The 12,572-nt window shown below is 46.1% G+C and overlaps 1 protein-coding gene across 2 annotated transcripts in view; it reads right to left on the reverse strand.

The window, feature by feature from the left end:
- CCDC33 (coiled-coil domain containing 33) overlaps positions 1-10,952 on the reverse strand; it is a 41,026-nt gene extending 30,074 nt beyond the window's left edge. For both annotated transcript variants that reach the window (XM_083183585.1, XM_083183584.1), the window contains exons 1-3: positions 10,912-10,952; positions 10,637-10,708; positions 9,330-9,431 (exon numbers count right to left, since the gene is read on the reverse strand). In XM_083183585.1, the coding sequence (XP_083039711.1) occupies positions 9,330-9,431; positions 10,637-10,699 (165 nt within the window). In that variant the 5' untranslated portion in view covers positions 10,700-10,708; positions 10,912-10,952. The remainder of the gene's footprint in view (positions 1-9,329; positions 9,432-10,636; positions 10,709-10,911) is intronic.
- Between the last annotated feature and the right edge of the window lie 1,620 nt (positions 10,953-12,572).

Here is a 12,572-nt window from a genome sequence, read left to right on the forward strand (position 1 = left end):
TCTAGATCCGCCCCTGGTCTCCTGTGACACGTCCCAGCGGCAGCAGCAGGATGAATAGGCAGCAGCAGCAGGATGGAGCTGGGGAGCACAAATAGATGTCGGAGAGCACTGCGCTATCTGGGGGGGATGCCTGGCTACATGCGGTCACTGATGCTCAGCCAAGCTCCCCCCCACCAGCCCTCTATATGGGTTGTACTGTAGGAAGAGGAGGGGAGATTACCGCAACTTCATGCTGTAGCCTCCTCTATGTCCCCACACTAGCAGCCCCTCTCTTCTTCCTCTGTGGTTTTCCCTGGCCACATATTGTGAATAGCCTGTTATACCCCTTTTACACTAGCCTTTTTTTTCCTGGGTTGGCCACAGGAACAACCCGGTTGTAGTGCTGGGTCCCGAGCCAAAATCCCAGGAGTAATGCTCCAGCATGTCAACCCTGCTATGGGACACTGCCAACCTGGTCTGCAGGTGGGGAAGAAGGGTGACCTGCCACAGGTCTATTGCAGTGCCTGGTTCCATGTGCTGGACTCCAGGCTGCTGCTAACTGGGCCATGCATAACCTGACCATCTGCAGTAAGTACTACCAACATGCTGGGGTGTGATAGAGGGGGAGCTGGCTGCAGGACATGGTAGAATGGGGATAGTAGTAGTACAGGTGCCTAGGATCCAGCTGTAGGGGATGACAGAGCACTAACCCCCCATAAATAGTTCCACCCCAAGTCTCCAGATAGAAGTCCAATAAGGACACTTAAGCACTTTTAGTTTAAAAAGTTTTGAATGTTTAAAATGTTGTGTTGATTCATACGCTGGGAATTGTAATAAAACACCATTTGTGTGATGGAAAAATTGAGACTGGGAAGGTGATGAGGGGAGGGTGAAGATTAAACCGTAAACTGCCAACCCTAGAAGAAACGTTAGGTCCGTCCCTGATTGCCGGAATCAGAGCAGCTGGTTGCACCAAGTCAGCGGGAAGAGCAGATTAACTACTTTAAAAAAAAGGGACAGTTTGGTTATTATTTTGGCTTAAGGGTGCCTTGAAAAAGTCATGGAGCACCAAAGGGTGCCGTGGACTGAAAAAGTTTGGGAACCACTGGGCTAGGTGATTTCCCCAGTGTCAAGATCGCCCATACACAGATATCAATGTGTGCTAAGCCATTTGTGCTAAGCTTTTTTGCTAAGCTAAAAAAAAAACCTGCTACGAGATCTATCTAGGTTTATTCTGCATGCTCATATGATCTGACACATGGGACCACACATCGCCATCACTATGGGGTGTATACACGGAGCGATTTGTGCTTAATTTCTAAGCTATCTAGAAAGATCACTTAGAAAATAGGCAAAAACTCTTTTTTTACAGGAGCTTCCAAATTGCCTCTTTTCCCTGCCATTACAGGTACGGACTGCCTGACATGTCTACTTGGATGCTGTCACCAATGTAATCCTTAACCATTTTTTCAATGGTGACAGCATTGTATGCAGTGACAGTAGACATGTCAGCAATCTTTGGCAGGACCTTCAGTCCGGACCAGATGTCCAAACTCATTCCTGCCTGCCCTGCATCACCGCCAGTGGATTCGGTAGGATTTGAGCTGTTTCCTTGCAGCCACAGGTGTGGGATAAAATGAAAGAGGAGCTGTTGTCCTGTCACAGACCACTTCAGATGATGTCCAGAATGTATTCAACTGACTTTAATAGACTGACCACCCTTGTATCCTGGGAAAGGGTATGACGGGCTTCATCCACAAGAGCTACATGCTTTGTGGAATCACAACTCTTTAGCTCTCTTTCTCTTTCTCCAGCCGCTTTTGCAACAGCCTGATCAGGGGAATGACCTGACTCAAGCTGGCAGTGTCGGAACTGACTTCACGTGTGGCAAGCTCAAATGTCTGGAGAACATTTCACAACACGGAAACCACTGCACTTGAATCAGGTGAATCCCCGATCCTTTGCCTATGTCATAGGTGGCTGTGTAGGCTTGAAAGACCTATTGCTGCTGCTCTAACCTCTGCAGCATATAGAGGGTGGAGTTCCGCACATCACAACCTCTTGTTTGAGGTGATGACAGGGCAGGTTTAGGAGTTTTGGATGGTGCTCCAATCTCCAGAAGGCAGTGGCAGAATGGCAAAAGTGTCCGGTACTTGTGGATTATCACGGCTCCCATCGCATGCCATCGCATGCCATATATAGTGGCATGCGATGGCATGCGATGCAATGCGATTTTTACCGTTTTTTGCAGGTTTTTTTTACAAAATCGTATGCAATCGCATCGCATGCGATCGCATCACATGTGATTTGATCGCATGCGATCGCATACGATTTTGCACTGAAAATCATCCAAATGCATTGGAATTAGTATTAAACATGTTCAATGGCCCCCAAATGGCATTTTTGAGGCTGTACCACCCTCACTATCAACGCGAACCCGAAGTGTGGCGAGCGCAGCGAGCCCGCGAAGGGCGGCGGTACGCGTCCTATGACCTTTTCATACCCCCACTATCCACGTCGCCGTGGAGTTGAGAATATAAAGTGTGGCGAGCGCAGCGAGCCGCTGAGCACGAAGCGTGGCGAGCGCAGCGAGCCCCGTGAGGGGACGCGGATTACCTGTGAAGCCCGTGAGGGGACGCGGATACCTGTGAAGGTATCCGCGTCCCCTCGCTGGGCTCGCTGCTCTCGCCACGCTTCGGGCTCAGTGGCTCGCTGCGCTCGCCACACTTTCTATTCTCAACTCCACGCCGACGTGGATAGTGGGGGTATGAAAAGGTCGTAGGACGCGTACCGCCGCCCCTCGCGGGCTCGCTGCGCTCGCCACGTTTCGGGTTCGCGATGATAGTGGGGGTGGTACAGCCTCAAAAATGCCATTTGGGGGCCATTGAACATGTTTCATACTAATTCCAATGCATTTGGATGCTTTTCAGTGAAAAATCGTATGCGATCGCATGCGATGCGATTGCATACGATTTTGTAAAAAACCTGCAAAAAACGGTAAAAATCGCATTGCATCGCATGCCACTATATATGGAATGCAATGGCATGCGATGGAAGCCGTGATAATCCACAAGTACCGGACACTTTTGCCATTCTGCCACTGCCTTCTGGAGATTGGAGCACCATCCAAAACTCCTAAACCTGCCCTGTCATCACCTCAAACAAGAGGTTGTGATGTGCGGAACTCCACCCTCTATATGCTGCAGAGGTTAGAGCAGCAGCAATAGGTCATTCAAGCCTACACAGCCACCTATGACATAGGCAAAGGATCGGGGATTCACCTGATTCAAGTGCAGTGGTTTCCGTGTTGTGAAATGTTCTCCAGCCATTTGAGCTTGCCACACGTGAAGTCAGTTCCGACACTGCCAGCTTGAGTCAGGTCATTCCCCTGATCAGGCTGTTGCAAAAGTGGCTGGAGAAAGAGAAGGAGCTAAAGAGTTGTGATTCCACAAAGCATTTTTTCGCATATGATGGCCATCGTGGGAGCCGTGATAATCCACAAGTACCAAGTGTCCAGCCACCACAAGCATATCCTGCATGCTTCTGTCTCTTTTAAGGAAATGCTGCACCACCAAATTTATTGTGTGGGCAAAACATGGCACATGTTGGAATTTGCCCATATGTAATGCCTGCACTATGTTACTGGCATTGTCCGATACCTCAAATCCCCTAGAGAGTCTAAGTGATGACTTCCTTCAGTTTCTCTAAGAGGTTGTTGGCATTGTGCCTCTTACTGAAACCAATGATACACAGCGTAGCCTGCCTTGGAACAAGCTGGCGTTTCAGAGATGCTGCTGTGGCTGCAGAAGGTGATGCATCTACCCAGTGGGCTGTGCAAGTTATTTAATCCTTAGATTGCCCTGTACCACAAACATGGTTAAGTGGACAGTTGGCACAATCGCATTTTTCAGGACACTGAGGACACTTTTTCGGACATGTATGTACATCCAGGGTATCATCTGCCTAGTGAATTGGAATTTGGTACCGGGGACACAATACCTCCATCAATCATCTAAATACTACTCCACCAATGGAGGACACCGGATGCACATCTAACACCAACATAGCTGTCAAGGCCTGAGTTATCTGCTTTGCCATAGGATAATTTCTATCTTACTTCATCCTCATCGCAAACGACTGTTGGACAGTCAATTGCATAGTGAAAGAAGTAGTGGTGTTCCGACTTCCTCTTTGAGATGATGAATAACTCCCAGCAGCAACAGCAGCAACAGTAGGCGTAGCACTGTAGGATCCTCCGGAGGAATTCCGGATAGAAGAGGAGTCAGTCATGCAGGTGACATGGCCTGCAGTTCTACCTCCGATCCAGATCGGAGCAGCACTATTACAATATGTTTTTAAGCACACTGATGTGATAATCTGCTGGAAGTAATTGTCATGGGCAATACGGACTATTCTTTGTACATCCTTGTAATATTCCTGTCTATTTTTTGGACCTCCTCTACTGGTGATCCAAAAGGAAAGTAGCAAGTAACCAACATAGGCAAATGGTGATGCAATATGTAGCATCATTCCCTGCCACCTAGGACACAGTACATGTAATAACCTCATTGCACAGCCAATACCATAATCATGATGATCCAATGTACAGAAAATTAGGCCATCAATGTCTCCACTCAGTTCACTAGAGAAGTGGGTGGGAGCAGGCAGAGAGACGAGAGTCCCATTGAGAGCTCACCAAAATCCATAGGCCTCCAGTAGGCAAGCAGCCATAATGGAGCACTCTTCTCAGTTTCTCTGCACTTGGGTTCCCCACCTCCATGTAAGTAATAACCACATACTAATATTGTATAACCCTACACATTACAGCTGAGTCTTAGAAGACAATTTACAACTCATGAGATTCTCTCTTTCTCTCTCTCTCTCTCTCTTCTCTCTCATGACCTGGGCACAGTGTGAAGCTGTAGGGCACCACACTACATTATGAAACCGTACGAGCAATTATTTTGTTCAGCAGGACAGAAAAAATCTGGATGAATATTTTATTTCAGGAGGCATAATAATTTAAACTTTGCCTAGGGCTTATCTACATGTTAAAACTGTTCTATTTCAGTAATGAGAAATGAGAGGCAGAAAGGGCCCATATTACCCATAAAAATGCAATTTATGTAATAAAAGCTATAAAAATGTGGCATTTGACAATCTGGCCTGAGAGTCAACAAAACACAACAAGATAATTACTATATAACTGTGTAACACTTTCATGGATGCGTAAGTTCTCTTTCCCAATCCATCCTCTTCTCATTTTGTCACTCTAGCCCTTATTTCTTAGTCAGCACCCTCCCTGGCCCCCTCCCCTTGCCCTCCGCTCCTTGGAATCCCTATAAATCTCCCTCTTTCATTATGTGTCTGTGCGTTTACAAACAGAATCAGCTTTTAATCAGATCCTCCCTGAGGGGCCATAAAACTGTCCTAGAGATATGCTTGCGGCAGACTATGGCCTCATCCATAGTACATACATACGTACATACTTATAGTAACCAATATGCTGCTGGACCCTGTATACTAACAGTGAGTACACTACTTGTATTGCTCAGTTTATAGTATTACATTACTACATTCTGTATGCCCAGCATAACTAGGGATGGCCATCGACCATCGATGAATCAAAATCATCAATGGTTGATGGCCGATGTCAAATACCTTTGACATTGATGGGGGAGAACCAGATGGGTTTCCTCCATCGATGGCACAGCAAAATGATTTTGCACTTTTTTTTCCAAAGTCCAGGGACACAGAGCATAGCTCCGCCCACCCATGAAGCCCCACCCCCACATTCTGATTGGTCCATGGCCAGTCAGTCAAACCTATCGATGGTCATCCATTTTGTTCGACTGACAGCCGATGGCTATCTCTAAGCATAATAAATTTCTACTGGTCAGAATGGGACTAAGTAAAAACCAGAACCAGACCGAATTATCAAACTCCGTATTCCGGAGCTTGTAACGTCTAGTCCGGGGGTGCATGTCCAGGGGAGACCCATCCGGGGGGGGTGGGGTGGGGTTGAGGGTGCCTGTAATATCTTTCACCGGGGATATGGAGAAGGGGACATTACAGCCTCCTCATATGGGGCCTTATTTTGGTTCATTCTTTCTGACAAAATCCTTCTTAGATGGGCAAAACCATGTGCACTGCAGGTGGGGCAGGTGTTACTTGTGCAGATAGAATTAGATTTGGGTGGGGTTTTACTTCAAAGTGAGATCTATATTGAAGTGTAAAAATAAAGCAGGCAGTATTTTCCCTGCACAGAAACAAAATTACTCACCCAAATCTAATTCTCTCTGCACATGTTACATCTGCCCCCCCTGCAGTGCACATGGTTTTGCCCATCTAAGAAGGATTTTGTCAGAAAGAATGAACCAAAATAAGGCCCATGGTCCGGACGATTCTGGTTTTATTACATCCTCGGACCATACAGGGAGGCTGTATTCTCCCCTTCCTCCTCTCCCTGGTGACAGGTGTCACAGCAGCCCCACTGCTGTGCACCATCAATGCACCATCCGGGCATGACACTACAAGCTCCAGAATGACAGATATTGATGAATGAAGCCTGTTTGGTCCAGGTTCTGGATTTTACCCATACCCGGCCAGAATCTGGGCAAGCTGTAATGGGTATGTTCAGCTACAAATCTTTCTTTTCATAGTCCTGCATTGAGTCAAATCTGTAGTGGATGCAAGTATACAGAAGAAGCTGGATTACAAAACAAAGTTAAATAGCCCCAAAAGACAGGGCTCAGCAGTTTCCCCAAACACACAGGAAAAGATGAGAGGTCTCAGTGGTCCCGCCACATGCCGTTTACACTCTGGACGCCAGAGATAAGCAGAACAGCTGCGGTTTGTCTTTCATCCCTCTCTTTCATCCTTCGCTTTTATGGAGTAATCCAACAGCAAACACACCCCATGGAAAGAGCAGGACTCTGTATATTGTGTATCATAGCCACTGTATCTCTTCTGTCTTCTCAGACACGTTCCTTCCGTCATTACTCCAAATACCCAACTCTTTATTTCGCAAAGATAATTTCCTGTGTGCTTTGTCTCTGTCACTGGAAATCTGTTAAGCGCTGAAAAGCTTTATCTCATATACAGTGACCATAATTAAGAACTATGGTTCTATATATTAATATACAGCATTTACTGCTAAACCAAATGCTCAGTATTCAGCAACAATATGTCACTGTACAAACAATGATGTCTCACTATTCATTGATGTAGTGACCTGTTGGTATGCAGCAAGCATAGTGAGCACTTATTCCAGCAGTAGACAGCACCAGGCTTTCGGTATAGAGAACTGACAAGTAAAGCAATGTCACTGTATATAGGGCAGGCCATATAGTGATGATTTTTCTCATTATAAGGCACAATGTAGTTAAGCGATCTAATAATGTACTGTATAGTGATCCTTTAGAATATAACACTGGCATGTACTGTACATAGGCAATCTGGTACACAACAGGGTATGACAATAATAATCCTGTATAGAGCAATAGGCAGTGCAGTGATGGAATGAGAATTTATCTTCAAACGCTTAGGGGCATATTTGTCAATATTTTGTAATAAAAGTTTTATTAATATCTATTATATGTATCAAATAGCTTTAGTAAAAATAAAAAAAAACTTCTCCAAGCCCTTAAATTTGCATTCTTTCAGTAAGCAGATACCATTTCCCATACCTGTAATAGGAAAGGCAATCTGTTTCAGATTTACTAAAATACATTTTGAAATAATATCAGGGGGAGCTTTGCAATAATAATGCCATCTTCAGATGGTCATTTATTATGGCTTTGATCTGTTTCCCAGACTCCTGCTCTGCACTTGCTCAGTAACTTATCACAGATCAGATGACCAGTGTCCCCTTAATGGAGTTTCATGGAGGGATAGCTGATGGTCCATGCACATTCTTTGAGTATTGTTTGCAAAGCAGTGTGGGGATGATAATCTCAGGACAGAGCTTGCTCTCAAGCTCTGTCCCTGCATGTGATTTTTAATACAGTATATTCTTGGGATGTATTCAAATATGCAGTGCAAATACAGTTACATTTCTCATATCAAAACTATAGCTTATTTCATACTCTCCTACCCTCCCGGAATGGTTGGGAGGGTCCCAAAGATTAGGTCACCCTACTGACCCCCCAGACCAGACGGGTGTGCAAGTCTCACGCATATAGTGGGGGCCCCCGCGCCAGCCCCTGCATCCCCTCTCTCTGCCGGTCAAATACCAGCACTCATGGCTTATTGGGGAGAGCCTAAAATGACACAAATTGAGTCATTTAGTACCACCCCCTCCTCGAAGAGCCATGAATCACAGCATTTGCAGGACTGGGGGTGGGGCTTAATAAAGGCAAGCCCTACCTCCGCCAAAGCTGCAAAGAGTCTCCTCTCTGGGCTTCTCCTGGGCCCTTATTCTGGTTGGGGGCTCCGGCCGCACAAACCAATCCCCGCCCACCCTACGGATCGCCACGGCCGTCCGTACACGGACGGCTGGCGATCCGCATAAAAATGGTGGAGGCTACGCCTCCACCATGGTGGGAGCTGCCCCCTGCATTCGATGGTCGTCGACCATCGAAGGCAGGTCCGCACGCCGCGGCAGCTCCCGCAAGCTGAGACCACACGGACAATCGTCCGTGTGGTAGCTTGTATGGGGGCTGAAAGCTGACATCCGGCGACGTCAGCTTTCCGCCCCCATGAGTTGCGTCATGGCCTCATTACCATGCATACGCCCCGCGTTTGCATGGGAACGCCCATGAAACGCGGGGCGTACACATAGGGAAATGAGGGCATGATGCCTCTCACGCCCCTATACGCCCCCTTTGCGGCGGACGAAATACGTCTGCGGCGAAGGGGGCTGCACATGCGCAGATTCACCTCTGCGCATGTGCAGAGTAAAAACATCGGCGGTACGGCCGCACGCGGGCCGTACCGATCCGATTAGAATAAGGGCCCGGGAGAGGAGACACATATTTACTGTAGGAAAGTATTGCTTATATGCGGATTGTAGTAAATCTGCCTGTTACTATGAAGCTCTTACAGGCAAGGTCCTACACTTTCTTGTCCCTACCTAGCACTCATCAGGTCATTTGCGGCTTGCCACTGTACTCTTATGCTAGCTTCAGCAAGTAGCCATACGCTTGCCCCTGTTATTTGTCCTGTCCAGTCCATGGTAGGATATTAATATTTGATACTTATGTATTTATGTTCTGGTCTCCCATTGTGTAATGTACATATGCTCATATACTGTGTTACCGTCTTCTATGTTTACCATGTAAATTAATAATAAATGGTACAACTTGCAATAAAGCTATAAACTTAGATGCCATGTTTACCTGTCCACTCACCTCATGCCTGTCAGGGGTAACTGTGCCCCCCTTTGTGAAGATTGTAGTCTGATGGTTTTCAGTGGACTGCATTGCTGATGGACTCAAAAAGAATTCTGGGTGCTGAAGAACAAGACACATTATTAAGTGCTGCACACAGTGTACAGAGGTTCAGCATGTGTTTGTATTGCATATGCCAGGAGTGCAACACATGAAATGACTAATCTTACCCCCTTGCTACTTCGTGCTGCGGCTGAATATGAGAGCATTACTTGGTAATAGACGATAATGAAAGGCATCTGTGTGTATTTGTCTGTGGGCAGAACACAGAGTGTGTGTCTGCATGAGCCCCACTCATTAGTCTGTGATTAACATAGGAGCACACAACTGGAGCAAGAAACACCACAGACCAAATGCTTGGAACACCCCCCCCCCCCCCTCCTTCTATCCCACAATCCCTTAGTAGTTCCTTAATGAATCACTTTAAGGTCTTCACCTTCAACATTTCTGGTTAGTTTGCCTGTGACTATTACCAGCATTCTCTTCTATCACCTACCTATTATACCAGGACTAGAAGCTTGCCTTATGGTCATCATAACGGCAACCAATGATCTAGCCTTCCTAATATTTACTATCAGCCGTCTGAATGAATAGCCCGATAGAAGAACATTTCTTCACAGACCATCATTTTATGTTTCCCCATGGTGTATATTGGGTTTAAGTGGCGAGTCTCGGAATTAATTCAGTTCCTCACATTAGAGGAGGAGGGAGGTTATTTATTGCAGCTCAAGGCTAAAAAACCCCTTGAATTATTCAGCAGTACCCCTCCTTTTTTCTTCTACTGTCTCGTGGGAGAAATTAGGCAGAAGCATCCCCCCCAGCCCACCTCCCACTAGCCCTGAGGTGTGATATGAAAAGATATCGACAGCTTGTTAGTTCAGATTATAAATGAGAGAAGAGAGAAAGCAAAAGGAGCTTGGTAAGGGGAGAGGGAAAGATTGACAGGTGGTAGAATCCCACATTGTCATCAGTTGTTCAGGCACTTGTGATAAACGGTTTTCTCTGTGTTTCTACTTGATCTAAGCACCAGTAATACAGTCACTCAGCAAATACCACACAAAGGACCTAAGCAGAAACATAGTGATGAACACAAATGATAATAGATAACATGTACCACAAAAACCAGAAGAGACACAGAGAAAATACAAGGGACTAGGAATTATCAGACGTGTAAGTGCAATGACAGAGGAAAGGTAAATAAACAGTATGCAAGAAAAGACAGAAGATTATAATTAAGAGTCAGTACCAGACAATGTTTCACCTCTCACCTCAGACGTCAGTAGTAGCAGCTGTAGTGACACTGAGGGAGGTCCACCAGAGAGAGTCTTCATCTCTGTGCCCTAAGGAGGGAGAGGTGCATGAAGGCAATACTGTACCATCTGTAATACCCCACAGTTTGGTGGTTTTCCAATCCACACAAAATTCCTCGCCAACTTCACACCCAAGTACAAAGCTTGTCATGGCAGAACGGATTTCCCCAATACTTGCCAAATATTTACATAACTTATTTTCCAAACCTTAGTGATCCCCAACATCAGTTTACCTGTATAGGCACGCCAGTTAAGGTCAGTGCCTTGTTGCTACTAGCAGGCATCAGCTGGTGATAGATATCCATGTCCAAGGGGATTACAGAGAACCCACAGTAATTTGATAGATGCCATGGGACACGCTGGGAATCTACACAAAGAAATTAACGGTCAACTTTCATTCCCTCACAGCATTATTCTGTAAACCCTTTTTTCAGTTCCTTCTGGTAATAATCTGTTATTATCATCCATTAGTTATAGCCCCAACAAATGTGTATAGCAATTAAAGCTTAAATCGAAATTTTCTTCTCATCACACTGGAGTCCATTTTAACAAGAGCTTGTTAACCTGTGTATATCGCATTCACTCCCTGAAGATGGCTACTGGCTGACACTAGTAGGTGGACGATAGCCAGCATTGCTACACACTTAAGGGGGTCTATGTACTAAGCCTTGCAGAACAATTAAGTTGATGGAGATAAAGTACCAACCAACCACTTCCTACTTGTCATTTTCAAGTACAAGGAGTCTATGTACTAAGGAGAGATAAACTGGAAGGAGATAAAGTACCAGCCATTCATCTCCTCACTATGGGGCAGATGTATTAAGCCTTAACAAAAGACAAATGCAAGGGTGATAAGGAGAGATAAACATCCAGTCAATCAGCTCCTTACTGACTTTTTCAAACACAGCCTGTAACATGGCAGTTAGCAGGTGATTGGCTGGACGTTTATCTCTCTTTGGGGCAGATGTATTAAGCCTTAACAAGAGATAAATTCAAGTGTGATAAGGAGAGATAAACGTCCAGCCAATCAGCTCCTTACTGACTTTTTTCAAACACAGCCTGTAACATGACAGTTGGCAGGTGATTGGCTGGACGTTTATCTCTCCTTATCACACTTGCATTTATCTCTTGTTAAGGCTTAATACATCTGCCCCTTTATCACCCTTGGTTTTATCTCTTGTTATGGCTTAATACATCTGCCCCTATGGGCGGGATGTATTAACATACATCGCCACCCTTCGCACTGCAGCCGCCGCGATGCTGCCGCATATGTACAAACATATGCGGCCAGCATCGGGTTGCGGTGACGGAGACCCCCGCGATACCTGTGATGTGGGCTGCGGGGGTCTCCGTCACCACCCGGCGGCTGCCAGCGTCCCCCTGCGTCTCCTCCTCCCCCCTGAAGCCGGATGTCCTCCCGGCTGTCACACCAGGGGGAGGAGGAGATTTTGGAGGACGGGAGGGGGGGGGGGGGGGGGCGCGGACGTCATACGGCGGGAGGCGAAAGAAGCCCATAGGCTTCTATAGGGTATCGCCACCCAGGGGGTGGCGATACCCAGCCTTGCGAAAACGGGGCGGTCGGGGATTGATACATAGGAAAATGCCGTAAAACGGGGGTTTTACGGCATTTTCCCTTTAGTAAATCTCGCCCTATGTCGAATAAGCATATTTTTGCATATACTACTTTGTCTGTGTATGTACAATGAGGCATAATACAGATTCACTTTGATAAGTGTATTTTATACAGTCTTATATAATTGGAGCCATCCCATGTATTTATATATTCCGTGGAATGAAACAAGAAAAAAATGGCAATCACAGGAGAGCATACAAACTCCACACATACTTTCATGTTCAGAAGAAGCAATTTGAGACAGAAATCTTAATCACCAGG

Source organism: Crinia signifera, chromosome 4 (assembly GCF_055691185.1).
Source record: "Crinia signifera chromosome 4, ASM5569118v1, whole genome shotgun sequence".
In the NCBI taxonomy this organism is placed as follows: domain Eukaryota; kingdom Metazoa; phylum Chordata; class Amphibia; order Anura; family Myobatrachidae; genus Crinia; species Crinia signifera.